Below are 20,420 nucleotides of genomic sequence, written 5' to 3'. Positions count from 1 at the left end.
TGTGGCACACAGACAGCAGTGTCCCCAAGCCCCAAATGTCAGCAACCTGAGGCCAACAGCCCATCCTTGTATTGACAAGGGAAAGAGCTGACTAGAGTCAGGGCTGGATTAAAATCCGGACTCTGTAGGATGTGTACTGAGGGGCCACAGGTGATTGTATCACAGTTCCCAGCTTCCGTTCCTCACTGTCTGTGATGTAATAACTGCCTGCTTTGTATGATATGATCCAGAGACTTAAGACAGTACTTGGCATGTAAGTAAAGTGGGTTTGTTTTTTGTTTTGTAGTTTTACTGTTACATTAACAGTCTGAACTGTTGGTTGGTTTTAGGCAACCCCTAATGGACCTGCTTGGTGTTGGTGGCTGCTGGCTGTCCTGCCTGTAGACCCTCGGTATCAGCTCTCCGTACTGTCAATGAAGTCTTTGGAGGAACGGCTGACAAAGATACAGCATATTCTGACTTATTTTTCTAGAGACCAATCTAAGTAACGAACTGCTTGGATCTTACTTAGCTCACTCTTAGCCCAGAGGCTGAGAAGCGGTTGGATCTTAATTTAAAGTCACCCTGATCCGGCTACGTTGACGGCCGGGTTGTCCGCTGCCTTTGCACACCCAGTGCTGGTTTAAGAAATTAAGGAAACTTTTTTTTTTCCTTCAACCTCCTGAATCTCGTGGATCTGCAAATGAATACCTTCAACTAGGTCCAAGACCACTAAGAACTTGCACAGAAAACACGCACTGAATGTGTGTCAAACCTCTACATTGTGATGAACTTGCACTATGTACCGTACTCTAGATGAACTTCGTACTCCGTGTATGTATGATGTATGTGTGTGTGTGCCCGTGTGTGTTTCTGTGTGTACACCTGTGTGCATATATGAGTGTGTGGGTGTGTGTATGTACACTTGTGTGCATTTATGAGTGTGTAGATATGTGTGTGTACACTTGTGTGCATATATGAGTGTGTGGATGTGTGTTGGTGTGCTTTTTCTCTGGCTTTAAATTTTAAAAGACAAAAAAAAAAAAAAAAGCCATAGAGAGTGAACTTGCTGAGGGTCCTCTATTGCCTAAGTTTACAACAGTAGTCATAGGAGTTTTCACAGATTGAATTTGCCTCAGACTTGTTTGTCCTGATGCTTCTCTTTGCACAAACATGCAAACTATGGTATAGAGTATCATTTTTTGTTGGGAATCCTGCTCTTGCTGAACTGTCTTGGCCATTGACTATGACACAGTCTCTTATTTATGTAAATACTTGCATCCCGGTGGCCGGCAGGCAGGGATGCAGAATCCAGAGCCAGTCTCCAGGAACAATTGCAAACCTGACATGGTACTGTGCATCCATTCATAAAACACTTAAAACTGTGAAAATATGGTTTACATTAAAATGTACATAAAGGTAGAAGGAGAACTCGATCCAACCCGCTAGCTTGTACATTTTAGGGGGCTTTTCGCATTAACTGCCCGTCTATGTCGTTTAGAGTTTGACATGGTAACTTGTATTTAAGGAGTAGCATAGTATGTGAGTCCGTTGCGGATCTGGGGGAGAAGGAAAAGCATAACGTAGGACTAAGCTTGTAAGGCCTGTTCTGTTTTGACTCTGGTCTTGGTGCAAATGTTAGTTACGCCTTATTCATATCACAGTTAGAGCGCCATGCTGTGACATGGTTATATCCATGCTGTCCTAGCCCTTTTATAATTATCCGTTGCAGATTTGTGACTGTCTCTATTAACTTTCTTTTATGTAAGTAATTTGTACAAGTTTCTTAAATTTTTTGCTTTTGCTTATTTAATTTTGAATAAAAGCTAAATTCATAATACTTTTCCCCCTTTAAATTTTAAAATGATGTCAGAAAATACTATTGAACTTATGTGGGTTTTGTTGTTGTTGTTTTGTGACATGAGGCTTAAATCGTAGATTTTGGGAGTCTCTCTATATACCTCTGTCTATCCTGGAACTCACTATATAGAACACGCAAGCCTTGAACTAGGATATCTAACTCCCTCCACCGCCCAAGGGCTGGGATTAAAGGCGTGTGCCACCACACTCAACAACTTGTGGTTTTAAAACACTTTATAAACAAAGAATCTAGTGTCTTGGGGCTGCTGGTCCAACAACCCTTCTGTAAACTTTAAAGTCTAAAGCCTTGTTTTTTAACCTTAAAAAAAAAAACCATATCCCTTTAGGATGAAGATCTTCTTTTTAAGTACCCTAAAAATATATTTGTTGTCACTAACGAATTTAAAATATGACAGGTTTCTTAAAGACAAACTTTTGCATACATTCTTCCCTTCCAAGACTCCACTTCGTTGTGGCCATTTTTATTTCTATTTCCTTAGCTCAGATACTGTTTATAGGTTTTGTTTACAGATGAGATTTCCGTGTGTGGCTCAGGCTGGCCTCAGGCCTGCTGCTTGCCTGCCCCGGTCTCCAGCTGCTGTAGGTACACAGCTCCATGCCCATACACCATGCCTTCAGGATTGGCTGAAAGTGTTTAGAAAAGACTCAGGGGACCCCACTCAGCCCCACCGCGAGCCAATAGAGACTGCCCGCTGTTCCTGTTGACGCAGGTCTACACCCAACTCATCTGGAGGCTGAAGCAGGGAGATTTGGAGTTTAGGCCAGTATGGGCCACGTAGTGAGTTCAAGGCCGGTGTGGGCAGCTTAGCCTTTGTTTGGCAGTCAGCAGGTGCAAGGCCCTGGCTTTGTTTTTCACCGTCAACAGTGAGGAGTGTTCATAGAAAGCAGCCAATGAAGGGATAATAAATTACCCAGGGGTACCTTATTAATAGTACTTTTATCATTAGTACTACCTTATTAGTCATTTTGAAGTGTAAACCTTTTTTTTGTAATTAGAAATACTGCTAAGTGCCTATTATAAATGGAGAATCTGTATAAATGATTTACCTATATGTTTCTTAAAATACCACATGGTGAAAGTAGTCCCCTGGTGTTGAATCCACGTATTTAATATATATATATGTGTGTGTGCTATATACACAGATGGGCTTTGAATGGTTTCTACACACACACACACACACATACACACACACACATCAGTGGAAGTGTGTGGGCCTTGTTTATTTTTATTTTATGGCAGATGTTCCTATGGCAGTTTTCCTATGTAGATATTTTGTCTGAGGGTTTTTTTTTTTTTTTCCTTATTGAAAATGTCATCTATCTTATCACTTTAGGTGCTTGTGTTCCATCATTAGTGCAGTATTTTTGCTAAAGTGTCTAATTTGCCAGCTTATACACATGTCCACATGTTTAATTCTTCTAGGTCTGGCGCAGATACTTCAGTTAGGAGGACTCTGGACTCTACTTGCTCTCCTTGTGCCTTTGCTCATGATTCTTGAAGGAGTAACTAAGGTACCGTCACAAACCCTACTGAGTACTCTCCACCTGCTCAAGCAGTGCAGACAGGCTTAAGGGGGTCACAAACTGACCACTGTACTTACCTGAAATAAGTACTTAAACACTGAGCGTGGTGACAGTCATCTGTAATCTCGGTACTTGAGATCACAAGTTCAGGGACAACCTGGGCTGCGTAGTGAGACTGTTTTGGATGGGGAAAAAAAAAAAAAAAACAAACAAACTTCCAATCAAGGGAAGGAGATTAGCTGGGGTGAGCAAATGGCTGCTTTCTCCCCAAATTCAAATGATGATTAAAAAAAAAAAAAAAAAAAGGAAGGAAATGAAGACCATTGTGACATTAGAACCTCAAGAGTTGGCAGATGCTTTGGAGGCTGTCTGAGCTGTAAGTGAAAGCTGGCATGTTAGGCCAGAGGAAGTCACGGCTTTGCAGAAGTGGAGGACTGGAGGCCAAGTGCAAAGAGCTCCAGGGAATCCCCACACGCAGAGAAGGTCTTGGGAAATTCCCATAGGGAGGCTGGGTGTGAATGTGAACCCCACCCCCACCCCCAGCTGTACTGCAGGCAGAAACAGCAGTTGTTCTCAGGCTTTTGAGTTTGAGTTTTCAGCCTAAGCCAGTGTTCAGAGGTCAGTAATTAAAAATGGTTAGGGTTGGCAGGGCAGCTCAGACAGTAAAGACAACAGCCACCAAGTTTGCTGACTAGACTTTAATCCCCAGAACCCATGTGTCTTGGGAGGAGAGAACTGACTCCCACAAGTTGTCCTCTGACTGCCATACACACAATTATTAATAAATGTTCATTTTTAAAAATAAACATTGTTTTTAAGGATGCTTAGGCTGCAGAGTAATAAACAGTCTGTCTTGTAGATCTGCTTCTTGACAAACATGTAGCTATTCAATAAAATTAAATTTTGTCTTTATAAACAGGTCTTTTTGGGGGAGGCCACGGTGGGTCCACTATTCAAGATTTCAAAAGACTATATGCTTAGTTTCAGAATGTAGGTATGTGGATAGTTTTATGTCAACTTCACATAAGTTAGGGTCATCGGAGAGGAAGGAACCTTGAGCCTCCATAAGATCAGGTTGTAGGAAAGCCTGTCAGGCATTTTCTTAATTAATCATGGGGGTGGTGCAGCCCATTGCAGGTAGTAGCATCCTAGGCTGGCAGACCTGGGTTTTATAAGAAAGCGGGCTGAGCAAGCCATGGCGAGCAAGCCAGTAAAGCTGTTTACTTCCCACCCACGGCCTCTGCCTGAGTTCCTGCCTCAAGGTTCCTGCCCTGTTTGAGTTCCTGTCCCGATTTCCTTCGATGATAAACAGTGATAGGCAAGTGTATGCCAGATAGACTCTTTCCTCCTCGACTTGCTTTATGGTCATGGTATTTCATCACAGCAATAGTAAGCCTAACTGAGACAGTAGGCATCACAAGTAGCCTTCAGAAAAATCCTGTAAGGAAGATGTTCATATAAGGTGAGAAATCAGAAATGTTGAGTATAGTGGCTAACTGCCTAAGGATTGTGGAGCTGTGGTGTGGTCAGGTCAGTTTTGAATCCAGGCAGACTCGATTTATCTTGCCATATCAAGTAACGAAAGACCAAAGAGTGAAGTTCCCAAAAGTGACTGGTGCCCGGGCTTTACATGTGAAGGGTGCCTTTTACAATTGTGGAACTGGGATGTTTGTGAACACTAGTGTGAGATGCTCCATTCCGGTTCAGTCCTGTATTTTGGGAAGCAGGATAAATGGATGATCTTCTTAGACCGTGATAGTTCATAAATGTATCAAGACCATTAAAATGTTCATACTCTAGAGAGTCAATAGGATTTGGGAAGGGTTAAAGTAATTACAATAAAAGTTGCACTCACAGTAGGTGGGATATCGTCTCAATGACTCTGGTACAGCAAAGACAGTCAATAATTTAAACAAAAAGAAACATAAGTAGTTTTCAGTCATTAAAAATAACAAATGAGACTAATGTATAAGAAAACATGATTCCGTTTTGTCGTTACACCATGGTTACCCTGCAGCATGTAACACAGAGATTAGGAGACGGGATGCCAAAATAAAGCCAGTAAGATTTGTGAGCAGTGTATTCTTATGTGATCTGTCTTCTCTATGTGAAACTCAGCATATGAAGGAAACTGGGTTTTAGGATCTAAGACTGTGACCATTGTGTCTAAGCCTATGCGTTGTGGTCAATGATAAGTTTACTGTAGTGGAGGTACATAAAAGCCGGATGTCTAAGAACTGAGTGTCCATAGGCCTTTAACAATACCCTCAGTGATTTTTGGGGTCATCTTGCTAGACCTGAATAGTAGGAAATAGGAAGAGTAGTCAGTGTGAAGACATTGTAACAATAAGGATGCTAGACTCTGGGGACCAGAACATTACATTCTTGCAGTTAAAATGTAGATAATGAACAAGGGGTAGAAAATAAAGTCAACTGATTTTTGTAGTGTGGTATTTTTCAGCCTAATTATCATCAGAGCCATCGACTGAGATAGTCTAACTCTTAGGTGGCCATATATGAGGATGTCACTTCCTGTGGCAGGGAAGGTAGTGAGAATGAAGTTTCACTCCAGATTTTCTTTCTCAAAATAGAGTTAAAGACAACAAATGTAAACCCTCAACAAGAACTGCAATTTCTGAAACAAGAGGTGGCCATGACTGCCGTGACCAATGAACACTAAGCAGGTGTGCACTGTAGGGCAGGAATACAGAAGAACCCGAGATGGAGAAAGTGCCACATGTTATATAACCCAAGATTGAAAGGGAATAGGGATCTTTCTTGTTGTTTTTCAAAACAGGGTTTCTCTGTAGCCATGCCTAGCCTGGAACTTGGTCTGTAGACCAGGCTGGCCTTGAACTTAGAGATCTGCCTGCTTCTGCCTCCCAGTGCTGGGATTAAAGATGTGAGCTACCACCTACATGCCGGGAGGGGGGATCTTGCTGTTGCTCAGTAGCAGTCTACTCTTCTTAGGAATCACTGGGTAAGTCAAGGGTTTACCTTCACAGAGAAGCAGCAGCCGGACAGAGGAGCATGTGGGCCAGGTTTCAGTAATGACTCCTTACTACAACCTCAGCCTTTGTTTTCAAGACGTCTGGTGGGACTGTCACTGCTCTCGGGTTCAGCCTGCAGCAGTCACTGAAGCCCCCATAGATAAATGCGCTCTGTCTGGAGTTGAACAAAGACAAGTGGATGGAGGTTGCAGGTTGACCTTCCTTTCTTATTTACATGTCTCAGAAACAACCCTTGCTGTCCTAGGAGTCTGGTCAGGTTGCCAAGTCGTGATAGTTCACACTGTTGCCTTAGGATTAGAGCAGCGAGTTGAGATGACTATTTTGGCTCCACAACAGATTATATATAGGATAAACTTAGCTGCCAATCTGTAACCAAATTTTACATACTTGTGTAGTTAGGCCAAATGTACATAGATGACAGGACAAGGAATTGAAAGGTTTGTATTTTTCACTGTTAGATTGCTGCACACCCATGATTTATGTAGCCACTATTAAGATGTCTGGAATTAAGTATCTTAGTTTTACATTTCTGGCCTCTGGAAGCAGCCTGACACGGTATAGGAAGACCCCAATGGTAGCCTCTCCTTAAAATCTAAGCAACTGAGGGATTTTGGTGAAGGTTTGGAAAGATGAGAGGAGCAAGGGCTTGAGATCTTGTGATGGAGAAAAGGGTTTTGAGATCTGTGATTCGTAGGAGAAAGTGGGGACCGTTTATGTCATTCAGGGGCGACATTTCTTGATTAACAAGATCTTAGAGGTGGCTGACAGATCTGAGGAGATGGAGACGCAAGGCTGCAGTGTTCGCATTGTCTTGTGTGACCCCACCCCAAGGATAATGTAGAAGTAGCAGACCCCCCAACCCTGTAACGAACCTGTTTATTGAGATTTGAATAGTCACTTGTTTGTTTGTTTTTAGTATTTATTTATTATGTATATAGGATAACAACCTGCAGGCCAGAAGAGGGCACCAGATCTCATTACATATGGTTGTGACCCACCCTGTGGTTGCTGGGAATTGAACTCAGGACGTTTGGAAGAGCAGCCAGTGCTCTTAATCTTTGAGCCATCTCTCCAGATGCGAATAGTCACTTGTAAACATACCTTTTTCTTTTCATTTCATTTCTTTCTTTTTTTTTTCTCCTTTGTTTTTTTGTTTTTTGTTTTTTTAAAATTTGAAGTCTACACTCCTTCCTGCTCCCCATATGTGTGGTGATCAAACACAACTTACATGAGTCTGTTCTGTTCTCCCACCATGATGGAACTCAAGGAGATTAAACTCATGGCATCATGCTTGGCAAGTGTTGTCCTTACGTGCTCACTCATCCCACTGACTCCAAAGTTTTGTTTTGTAAAGGAAAGAAATGTTTGGCTCACAGTTGAAAGGAACATAGTCTCTCCTGGTGGGGAAGGAGTAGCAGCAGAGGAACAGGGGTGTACCAAAGGCTTGATTGATTGATTGATTGATTGATTGATTGATTGATTTTAAGTGCTAAGGATTGAGCCTAGGGCTTTATAGGTTAAAATATGTGTTCTACCACTGACTGAGATCTGCCTTTTCCCCCATAGATTTAATTTTATAGGAACCTAAAATTGTATACAACTTTATGGAGGGAGAAGACAAATGTTTTTAAAAAATTACAGAAGTTGATTTTTGCCCCCTAAGAATCCATCAGGTGTAAACTCAGAATCAGAATTTGGTTTTTATTAAGATGGGGCAGGGGGAAATGGCAGTGTTTTGTTCATCCCTGGATTTGAGATTTTAGGCTCTGATCCTCTGTTGTCATGTTCAGCAGCCAGGAAAAACAGATAACTCCGGGGCAAAGGAATTAGGGGTCGGGGGTGGGGTAGTGGGGGAGTACAAGGAAGTTGAAACCAACAGCCTTTCTGACTGAGACAGAAGAGATCAGAAGAATCAAGGATTCCAACGTTAGCCTGAGATCTCAGACCCAAGTGACATTAGCCAAAAAATGAAAAAGAAAACAGTGCTACTTTGCAGAGGATAGAGAATATGTGCTTCTAGCAGTCTGCTGGACTAAACAGTTGCTTTTCAAGGCTAAGAATATTTTGGATTAGATAGGAAACACCCTGGAGCTTGTCACCATCACCGTGTGGAGGAGACAGGAAGCCAGGAGGGAAGAAAGGTGCTTGGGAGACTCTTGGCTCAATTTCTCTTCAGGGGAACTGAAGATAATGAAGAGATCTAAGACTCAAATCCCTCATGGAGGCCTTAGGGATCCTGCACTGTGGACCTTCCCGCGGTAACCAGGCAAGGAGGTTGCTTGGTTTCCACCCTAAAAATAAACACAAATAACTGAGAGTGGGGAATCAAGGTCTGCTGTGCTTCTCCTTCATGCTATGCTGTCAGGAATTTGTCCAGGGCTGTGCGGGTGCCGAGGAGGAATCTGGAAGCTTCCAGATGTAATTTAGACTCTCTCCTTTGCTGGCTATGCATGGCTGCTCACGCATTCACACTTCCCAGATTCTGTGCCTAGAACTTAGAAAAGAAAGCAAAGGTAGAAATCAGGAGTTGAGGATGTTCACTGGGAAGAAGATGTTTACAAACGTTCTTTCCCCTTTTCCAGTGGTTTCCAGGACTCTGCCCCCTCAGTGACCCTCACTGACTTGAAGGATGAGGGCTTCTAAATCTCCCACTCAGCCATCTCATTAGGTGGAGGTATAAACTTACCTTCTGAAAGGCCCAGTCGAGTGCTCCACAGATCCTATATGCTAAAACCGTGTGAGGTCGAATGGTCAAGCATACTGACTTCCCTGGACTGAAGATATTCCCCCCCCCCCCCATCAGCGGAGAAAGTTTGTGGGTTTTCCACTTCCTGTTGACTTAATTACTTTTCTTGCTTAGTGGTGAAACGCCTGAGGGAGAAACCATGTGGCCTTTAATAATACATTGTCTGCATTCTGGATACCTGGCCTGACTGAGGGGGGCACTCTGTTTACTTCAATAGTAGACACCTCCTCAATAAATTATCCAAATATAGCGTGCATATATGGAATTTTGATCAGTCCTAAATTACCACTAATTAAAATTCGATGTGTTCACTCAAGCCAGAAGAAACTCAACCCAGAAGAAAACATTCATACATTTAGAGCTTTGTTGCCTGGGTAATATACTTTTACAATATGTAAATAAAAACATGCATACCTCCTATTACAAAGAAATATATGGTGAATAATAATAGATTTTCAAGTATAAGACTTATGCCTATATCCTTGAAGGGAGAGAGTGGAATGGAATTAAAGTAAGAAAAACTACATTTGTGTATTATATTTTTATGTATTTTAAAATTTTTATATTTTTAGAGGATGTTGCTACCAGTCAAACTACCATTATACTTATTTTACTAGGTACATGTGAGTAACTTTATGTCACTTGATTCTAAAATGTGGCTAAAAGAAGCTGAAAGGTATGTTTTATCATTTAAATTTATAATAAAAACATACATTCAACCTAAAAGCATACAAGAAAGAGGGTGGTTTTAGAGAGATCACCTTCAAAAATCTTTGAAGAGACTTGACTAGCTCAACTGCTCCCTCTGTCTGGAGTTATTCCTAGAGCCCTTCCCCATTCTCTGTCCCTTTCTCATGCTTATCTCATCCTCTGTTCCCTGCTTGTTTGCGCCCATCACCCGCAGGAGGAAGTCCAGCTCCTCAGCTCTGACCTCAGCCTCTGTCAGAGGCTCGAGCAGCCCCGCGTTTCCCAGATCTCCTAAAGCAAGCTGAGGGATCTTGTCTTTGGGCTCAGAAGCCACGTTCCTTTTCCCTAAATGGTAAAATTCTAGTTGTTCGGCTAAGGCTGAACTAAAGCCACCACGACTTTAGTCAAACAAATGCCTCAGCTCTCAGGCAACACAAAGCCCTCCATCTGCCGTCCTCCGTTAGCACTTGCTATCTGGTCAGATGCCAGTGTTCATCGGGCTTCGGAGTGAATGCCCCCCAAAGCCACCTACCTGTGACACTATTGGCAGAGGACAGAACCTTCAGGGGTTAGACCATCCCAGGAAGAAGTTAGGACCTTGAGCTGAGCTCTTGAAGGCAACATTGGGAACCAGCCCCCTTTCTCTTGTTTCTGCTTCCCAGCCACCGTGAGTGAGCAGTCACCCTGCCTGTCCCCATGCCCCTCTGTAATGCATATTGCCTGGCCACCAAGCCACAGGGCCAAATGAGTATGGACTGAAAACTATGAGCCCAAACCAACCTTTATTCCTTGTCAGGTGATTTGTCTCAAGTGTTTTATTCCATTGGTAGCCCAGACACAATTTGTATTATTCATTCACGTGTCAAGGAGGGCATCTTCATCTCCATAGAATTTCACTTGGCAGAAACCAAAATTCAAAAATAAAACCAAGGTCGGGCTTTGTGGCGCACACCTTTAACCCCAGCACTTGGGAGGCAGAGGCAGGCAGGGCTCTGTGAGTTCGAGATCAGGCTGATCTACAAAGCGAGTCCAGGACAGCCAAGGCTACACAGAGAAACCCTATCTCTAAAGAACTTAAATAAATAAATAAATAAATAAATAAAAGAACCATTGCATGGAATAATTACACCAGGAAAATCTATGATCTCTGCACGTTTGAAATGTCTTCTTCACTCTTCAAAACTATTGCTATGAGCTCAGTGAATGAGTCCTCCTCCTTCATTCACGTGGCCTGGGTGTAAGTGCTACACGAATCATTACTTCAGGAAGGCAGACTCTTCCACTGGAGCTCAGGAGGTGGAAGGGAGGGAGGGTGAAGGGAGGGGGGTCGACACATGCACCTAGGAACGAATAGAGCATGGAGGGAAATAAAGAAACAGCAACACACAATGAATCGTTGGTGAACAGTGTACTTGTTAAAATCCTTCTCAGGAAGAAAATGATGTCATGGCAAAGATGTTTTGTTTGTTTGTTTTTAAGTCTTTGGGAAACCCTTGTGCGAGGTGAGAGAGTGAAGGAAAAGTGTGCCTTCAGCTCCAAGACCGTTCTCACACCAGTGCAGCTAGAACAGATCCATGCATTGCCCTTGGCGCTCACATCATCAACCCCAGACAGCCTCCACCACGAGCATGGGAGCTCTATGGGGAAGCCTGCTCAGAGTGTGGAAAACTTAAACCCTTATAGTCTACTAATTTAGGAAATGCAAAAATACTGCAGCCACTTTGGAAAATTCTAGGAGTTCTTTAATAAGGTTAAACGTGGTTCTCGTGACCCAGGAGTCTGGTTCTTAAAATAACCCTCCGGAAAGGTACATATTTTTGCATAAATACGTTTTATTTTCTTACATATACCTGAAAATTAGGCATATAGTAAATGTATGTTTTGGGGGTCACCAAGATGGCTCCGCTGGTAAAGACACTTGCAGCCCAAACCTGACAACCTGAGTTCAGTACCTGAAGCCCACAGTGGGAGGAGGGGTTAAAAAGCTGTCCCCTGGCTGGGCGGTGGTGGCACACACCTTTAGTCCCAGCACTCAGGAGTCAGAGGCAAGTGGATCTCTGTGAGTTCGAGGCCAGCCTGGTCTACAAGGAGAGTTCCAGTACAGCCAGGGCTACACAGAGAAACAAAAAGCTGTCCCTTTGTTTCCATAAGCATGCCAAGGCACATGCACACCCTTCCGCTCTTTGTTTCACTCACACATAAACACAGTAATAATAATAATGTTTAAATGCATGTTTAACATTGTAAAAACCTGGCAAGCAGTCGTCTAAAGTGGCTATTCTGTTTACACTGTCTTTATTTAAAATTAATTTATTTACTCACTTTACAGCCTGATCGTAGCCCCTCTCTCCTCTCCTCCTAGTCCCACCCTCCCTCCCTCTTCCCCCTCCCCTACTTTTCAGAAAAGGGGAGCCCCTCCCCCCACACACACCCAGCTTATCGAGTTACATCAGGACTGAGTACATCCTCTTCCCCTGTGGCCTGGCCACAGCCTTGCCAGGAGGAAGTGATCAAAAAGCAGGCAACCTAGTCCATGTCAAAGACAACCCCTGCTCCCCTTACTAGAGGACCCCCATGAATCCTGAGATGCCCATCTGCTACATCTGTGTAGGGGACCTAGGTCCAGTCTATGCATGGTCCTTGGTTGGTGCTTCAGTCTCCACAAGCCCCTCTGGGCCCTGGTTAGTTGGCTCTGTTGGTCTTGTGGAGCTCCTGTCTCCTCCAGGTCCTTCTATCCTTCCCCCCACTTTTCCACAGGACTCTTTATGCTTTACCCAGCGATTGGCTGTGAGTCTTCCCATCTGTTAGTTAAGGATTCTATTGCTGCAATGAAACACTGTAACAAAAAGCAAGTTGGGGAGGAAAGGGTCTATTTGGCTTATGCTTCCAGACTGCTGTTTATTATCGAAAGAAGTCAGGACAAGAATGCAAACAAGTCTCTTCTTGGTAACCTGCTGTCCTTCCTCTGAGTGCCACCAGGTCTCCCCCTCCAGGGGACATGGTCAAATGTGAGGCACCAGAGTATGTGAGAAAGTCATATCTCACTCTCCACTCAAGTGTGGAGACTGTTCTGACCATTGGCTAGATCTGGGTAGGGGTTTAAAGTTTACCGCCTGTATTGTCCTTGGCTGGTGCCTTAGTTTGAGCGGGACCCCTGGGCCCAAATCTGCCTATCATAATGTTCTACTTGTAGGTTTCTAGGACCCTCTGGATGCTTCTACTTTGCCATTCTCCCATGCTTCTATCATCTAGAGTCCCAGTAGGATGTCCTCCCCTCTGTCCCAGTTTCCTGGTAAGTGAAGGCTTTCGTGGGACATGCCCCTTGGGCTAGTGTGCAGATATAAGTGAGTATATACCATTTGAGTCTTTCTGCTTCTGGGTTAACTCACTCATTATGATCATTTCTAGCTCAATCTATTTATCCACAAATTTCGGGAATTTCTTGTTTTTAATAGCTGAGTAGTATTCCATAGTGTATATGTATCACAGTTTCTTTATCCATTCTTCTACTGATGGACACTTAGGCTGTTTCCATGTTCTGGCTATTATGAATAAGGCTGCTATGAACATGGTTGAGCAAATTTTCTTGTTGTGTGCTGGAGCATACCCTATGAGCATATACAGGGGGAGGTAATCCCCCTCAGGAACAGTCATAGGGGAGGGGAATAAGGGGAAAATGGGAGGGAGGGAAGAATGGGAGGATACAAGGGATGGGATAACCATTGAGATGTAACAAGAATAAATTAATTTAAAAAATTAAAAAAAAAAAAAAAAGAATGCAAACAAGGCAGGAACCTAGAGACAGGAGCTGCTGCCGAGGCCATAGGGGAATGGCTACTTGCTGGCTTCCGCAATGTGCTAAGCCTTGATGTCACCACCCACAATGGGCTGGGCCCTCCCCCATCAATCACTAGTTAAGAAAATGCCTTACAGCTGGACATCGTGGAAGCATTTTCTTAATTGAGGGTCCCTCCTTTCGGATAACTCCAGCTTGGGTCAAGTTGACTTGAGCCTTGGCTTCATACGCTCCCTTTAGCACTGCAGTGCTTGGCTCTTACCAGCAGCTGCACCAAGGGCTTGCCTCCCCTTGTTTTGCCACATTTGTCTTAGCTGTTTTAATGCACTCTCAACATTGTTATTGGATTGCCATCGGCAGCTCCTTGATGGCTGTTTACTGTGAGCATCTTTTATGCTTAGCCATTTTTAAAAACATACTTGTTCAGAAGCTGGGTGTGGTGGCGCATGCCTTTAATCCCAGCACTTGGGAGGCAGAGGCAAGCGGATCTCTGTGAGTTTGAGGCCAGCCTGGTCTACAAAGTGAGTTCAGGACAGCCAAGATAATACAGAGAAACCCTGTTTCAAAAAAAAAAAAAAAAACCAAAGAAAAACAAAAACAAACAAACAAAAAACAAAACAAAATACTTGCTCAAATCTTGCTCATTAGAATCGTTTGTTTTCTTATTGAACTTTGATTACTCTTTAAATATCCTAGAGAGAACTCTTTTGTAAAGAGAGTGTATTTAAAATTTTGGTGACGTCCCATTTCTCTCCCTGACATCTCTGTCTCCCTCTCTTTATATAGACTCTGCTTTTTGTCTCACATCTCAGAAAATGTTAATTTCTCCTGAGTTTTTGAGTAGTTTTCTTGTTTCTTCTAGAAGTTTGGCAGTTTTAGCTTTTACCTCGCAGTTAGTGATTAGTTTTAAGTTAGTTTTTGTGTGGAGGGGAAGTGTGTGTGTGTGTGTGTGTGTGTGTGTGTGTGTGTGTGTGTGTGTTTCCCATGTGGATCTCCAGTTTTTACTACTACTAATACAATACCACAGTATAGGTAAGGCTTATTCTTTTGTTGTGGGTTTTCTTTGTGTATAGGGTGAGTGTGTGTGTGTATGTGTGTGTGTGTGTAGGGATGGGTCATGCTTACTAGTGTGTAAATTGCATATGTTCAAGTCTTCCTTTGGGGGGCATGGTTCTATGGATTTATATAAACACGAACAGTTATAGAGCTAGCAAGCTTCAATGTCAAGGTGACAATGATGACCGTCAACCGGCCCCAAGTCCCTCTTGAATTCCCGCCCCCCACCTGGAAATACCAATCTGTTTTCAGTACCTCAATCTATGCTTTGCATAGAATGTTGTAAATAGCAGTTTCTGAACCATTGGAGAATGCAGCTCAGCAATTTCACCTAGCATGAGACAAGGTGGTGCCCCGTATCAGTAAATCATTTGCTTATGTTTCTGAGTAATAGCATGTTATATAGAAATACCATGCTAGCTCATCCATTTCCCGGTCGAAGGGCATCTGGGCTATTTTTAGTGTTTAGCTCTGCTGACTAAAGCTGCTTGCTACAGGTTGAGCTGTCTATAAGCCAACATTTCTCTGTTGTGCTCTTTACCCTGAGCATCTGAGAACGGAAACCTATACAGAAGTGAGGTCTTCGGAATGAGTTAAGATGATGTTCCAATGAAAAAGGAGTCCTTAATCCAATATGAATGTTATCACACACATGGGGAGAAGAGAGGCCACCAAAACGCAAGAGCAGACAAAGACACAGCAAGCCCTGTGACCACAGAGGTGGACACTGACCCCCAGGAGCCCGAGTGTTAGGGCTATCAATAGCTAGAAGAGACTCCGAAGGATCATTCCCCTAGAGAGAATGAGAGACAGGAGAGGGAGTTGGGAGGGAGACAGAGGGCGTGGGCGGGGTCTGGGGGAGAGGAAGAGAGACCCAGACAGGGGGAGCGTGCCTTTGGACTTGTAGCCTCAGCCTCTGGAGGAATAATGTCTGTTGTTTGAGGTGTTTTGTTACAGAAGCTCTAGAAAACTCTGTCATAATTTCAGACTGATGGCAAAGATGTGAACAGAGCTGTGTGGAGGAAAGCAGTGAGACTGCGGCTGATGGTAGGCACCTGGAGCTGGGGGATTTCTCAGGTGCTTTTAAGGTTGCCCAGATGAGAGGAACGTGGAGCTGCCATACCTTTGCCTCCAGAGATGTTTCCACAAGTCCATTCCGAGGAGCTGTGAGCAGGGAGACCTGGGCAAGTAACCGATCCTCCTACTCCAGGTCCAAGTAGCTGAAAAAAACGTCAGTAACACATACACACAAGAGTCAGCTAACAAATGCCTCTATGTGGTGGTGCACGCCTTTAATCCAAGCACCCGGGAGGCAGAGGCAGGTGGATCACTGTGAGTTCGAGGCCAGCCTGGCCTACAAAAGAGAGTCCAGGATAACTAGGATTGTTACACAGAAAAACCTTGTCTCAAAAAAACCCCTAAAAAAAACCCAAATGTCTCTACAGTCAGTCACTGACTACATGGCTTTCACAGCATTGACAATATCTTGATTTTTTCCAAGATTAAAAAGACAAACAGATTCCACAGGAGAATCAAAATTTTGTAAGGTCAAAAGTTAGCCTTGCATTTATGATTTATACCCGTGTATATATCATTAGGATGATGCAATCTGGCCCGTAAGATTTGGATTCTTGCGCAAGCTTTGAAACCTATTCTTGGGAACATCTGAAGATTAGAATTGGTAATGCAGAGAAAACTCAGATCCTTTAAATGAGCTAGCACCACTTTAAAATTTAGATCTTTGGTCCCAAAAATTACTTGTTAGGATAGACTCTGTGCCTCGCTCTGTCACAGCCACCTGAGTGTTAGGGTCAGCCCTCTGAAACGTAGTTTAGTAGGAAAATAGATATATTGCACAAACGTTATCAAAATCCCATGGGCTGTAATGCTAGCTGGGAAGCAGTGGGAGCTACGATAGCCAAGACGTGGGGCTGAGCCAAGACTTGATAAGTGACAAATCGTGTAAGCAGAGCTCAGGAGGTCTCTGCATCTGCATTACAGCCCTCAGAGCTGTTAATTCCGGATCCGTTCATTTACTTCAGATTTTCCATTTTCCTAACAGCTGAATAATATTCCATTATGTACATACACCACTTTTTATTATAGACCTCTGGGATGTTTCCATGCACTGGCTATTGCACGTACAGCAACAATGAATCCGGATGAGCAAGTATCGCTGCAGTAGAACATACAGTCCTTTGGGTATATGCCCAGGAGTGGTACGGCTGGACCTTACAGTAAGATCTACTTCTAGATCTTTGAGGAACATGCACATTGTTGTTCCATGAGCCTTAGGGACAGCGTGCCATGCTGGTCATTGTTGCGGCTCGTGGGTGTCACAGCTGTGTAGGGCTATGGCTGTGTCCCTTTCAGGACTATGAAAGCCAGCCCTCAAGAAGAGGCTCCAACTCAGAGCCTCCACATCCTATGCCTGAAGTGGGGCCCACGCACAGTTTCCTTTCAGGAGCCACATATCCATGATCTTAAATGTAGATTTAGAGTTCAAATGTGGGGTGTTTAGATAGAAATCAGACATCCTATTTTCCTGTGAAGAAAGAGGGCTTTACGGAGATTTTTTTTCTCCCTGATGGCATAAAATTGTGACAAACACTTTTTTTTTTTTTCTCTATTGAGTTAAGTTGGAATTCACTAAATCCTCAGATTTCTAAAAATTTCTCTTGGGATTAAGGAATTGATTTCCCTTGTAGGGACACAAGTGCCATCTAGTGGCACTGATGATCAGCTGCAGGTTAAAATCTCATTCAAGACAGCTTTCCTGTGCAGCTATAGAAAAAGATGTGAAACAGGAAAATGCGGTGTATGATGGCTCACACATTTAATACCAGCACTTGAGAGGCAGAAGCAGAGGCAGAGACAGGCAGATCTCTGGGAGTTCAAAGCCTTGTTTGGCTCTATAGTGAATTTTAAACTAGGTAGGGCTACATAGTGAGACCTTGTCTTAACTAACTAACTAACTAACAAAAAAAGACCAGATTTGCTTTTCATCATCTAGATTTAGGTTTCCTTTCTTGCCTCCAAATGCTAACAGAAAGAAAGGGAATTAAATGTAATGACAAGCACTAAACAGCTAGATCCCGCCGTGCCTGTGAGGGAGCCCCAGGTGACCCCTATGATGCTACTGCTCTCCAGGACCAGGTGCACTGATATCAGATGGTTGTTTTGTTACTTTGTTTCTCTTAACCTAGCTTTAAACATCAGTGTGTACTTTGAAAAACAACACAGATACATAAAAAGCACAAAGCACACAGTCTTCCCACCCCTCCCCACTGTTCCTGTGATCCAATCCCATTAGCAGTAAACCTCTGTTCATTTGGACATGTTTTTTTCCGATGGATGGGGCTTGCCGGAAGATTAGTCACGCTAAATTGATAGAAAATTGGAAAAACTAATGCAGCAGGAAGGGCCAGCCATATGCCACGATTTCTCGTTTGTATAAAATGCCTCAATTGTTAAATCTCAAAATGCCCCTACACACATTCAAAGATGCAAAATGCATAACAATTGATGATAATGTGTGAATAAAAACCCAACATTGAACCTCATGTTGGATATGGCTCCTGGCCGTCCTTACAGGATCTTTGGTGAATGAGGAACTTGTCAAGATGAACCTTTCACAGGTCTCTGATCTTAAAAGACACATGCATCTCTTTTGGTAGTTAATGCCAACAATTATCTCTCTCTTTTAATAATTTGTTTATTTTTACTTCATGTGCATAGGTCTTCTGCCTGCATGTATGTCTGTCTGTGTGAGGGTGTCAGATCCCCTAAAACTGGAATTACAGACAGTTGTATGAGCTGCTGTGTGGTGCTGGGAATTGAACCCAGGTCCTCTGGAAGAACAACCAGCACTTTAATTATCTCTTTTTACTAAAGGAATACTATTGGCTAGGTACTGACTTCAGGCTGCTCAGGGTTATACCCTCTGTGATCTATTCTCGGATTTTGTCCACTTGTAACTTTTTAAAAAGTTATTGTTTATGTATTTTTATGAATGAGTGCTCTGTCGGCATGTATGCCTCCATACTGGAAGAGGGCACCGGATCCCACTTTAAATAGTTTTGAGCTGTCATGTAGGGGCTGGGAATTGAACTCAGGACCTCTGAAAGAGCAGCTGGCCCACTTAACTGCTGAGCTAGGTCCTCAGCCCTCCACCTGGAACTGTTCATGAGTGTGAGTTCACAGTGCCCTCATTCCTTAATACCTCATGGTATCTGTCAATTTAAATTTAACCCATTCTCCCATAACTGTCTCCAATGCAAAGCTCACTGCTGGGACTGCTGTGGTCATGGTGCAATCTGTCCTTAGTTATCAGGGAAATACAAATCAAAACAACTCTGAGAGTCCATCTTACACCTACCCACATAGCTAAGATCACAAACTCAGTGACAGCACATGCTGGAAAGGATGTAGAGAAAGAGAAACACTCCTCCATTGCTGGCGGGAGCGCAAACTGGTACAACTGCTTTGGAAGTCAATCTGGTACTTTCTCAGAAAATTGGGACTAGTGCTACCTCAAGAGCCAGCTATATCAACCCTGGGCATATGCCTGAAAGATGCTCCACCATACAGCAAGGACATTTGCTCACCTATGTTCATCGCAGCTTTATTCATAATAGCTAGAATCTGGAAACAACCTAGATGTCCCTCTGCCGAAGAATGGATAAAGAAACTGTGGCACATTTACTTCTTAGCTATTAAAAAACAAGGAAACATTGAAATTTGCAGGCAAATGGATGGAACTAGAAAGGATCATCCTGAATGAGGTAATCCAGACCCAGAAACACATGCATGGTATATACTCACTTATAACATAGATGTCCTCTGAGGGACTACCCAGCAGAGGATCGGGACAGATACCGAGACTTACTGTTGGACTCCAGGTGGAGCACTGAGAGTGGTATGGGAGAATTGTGGGATGGAAGGACCAGAGAGTTCAGCAGCCCCACAAGGAGATCTGGACCCAGGGGTACCTGCACAAACTGTTGGACCAATCGAGGACAAAGCATGCAGTAAACCTAGACCCCCTGTTCAGATCTAGCCAATGGACAGCCTATTCTCCACAGTTGTGGAGAGAGCAAGAACTGCCTCTGACATTAACTCTGGTGTCCCCAATTTGATCACTTCCCCTTGGTGGGAAGGCCTGGCGGCAAGCAGAGGAAAGGGAAGCAGGTTATCCAAATGAGACTTGATAGGTTGTGGTCATATGGTGGGGGAGGAAGTCCCCTTCTGTCAGAGGTCTAGGGGAGGGGCATAGGGCAGAAGAAGGAGAGAAGGTGGGAACAGGAAGATACAAGCAAGGGGATAACAATTGGGATAAATTAAAATAAAAAATAAATTCTTTTCTATTGACTTTTTATAGAATTTGCTTAAGTTAGGCCTTCGAAACATAATTGTTATTTCAGTTAGTTCCCATTTTTTAAAATAAATTTCAAGTAACTCACTTTTTTTTTCTAATTGGTTTTGTATAACATTCTCTTCTGGTGTCATTTCGCCTTCCTCCTTCTCAGTATTCTGTTTCTGCTCTCTCCATTTCCTATTTGTTAGTTTGGGTCTTCATTTTTCCTGGTGATGATGCTCCTGGAATGCGTGATGACCTTTGCTTCCTGAGTTCCCCCTCTTTTCAACCAGAGGGACAAGCGAGAACGGATATCTGTCGGTCAGCTTGCTCAATGCTAGGCTCACCCAGAATTCCTGGGTTCATCTGCTCAGGAGACTTTTT

At 43.3% G+C, this 20,420-nt stretch overlaps 1 protein-coding gene across 1 annotated transcript in view; it reads left to right on the top strand.

The window, feature by feature from the left end:
• Lonrf1 (LON peptidase N-terminal domain and ring finger 1) overlaps positions 1-831 on the top strand; it is a 32,003-nt gene extending 31,172 nt beyond the window's left edge. The window contains exon 12 of the mRNA XM_051169562.1: positions 330-831. Coding sequence (XP_051025519.1) covers positions 330-488 — 159 coding nt within the window. The 3' untranslated portion in view covers positions 489-831. The remainder of the gene's footprint in view (positions 1-329) is intronic.
• Positions 832-20,420: the final 19,589 nt, after the last annotated feature.

Source organism: Acomys russatus, chromosome 27 (genome assembly GCF_903995435.1).
Source record: "Acomys russatus chromosome 27, mAcoRus1.1, whole genome shotgun sequence".
NCBI classification, from domain to species: Eukaryota; Metazoa; Chordata; class Mammalia; order Rodentia; family Muridae; genus Acomys; species Acomys russatus.
Note: the sequence above shows the minus strand (reverse complement) of the source record. Positions and strands in the feature narration are given on the sequence as shown.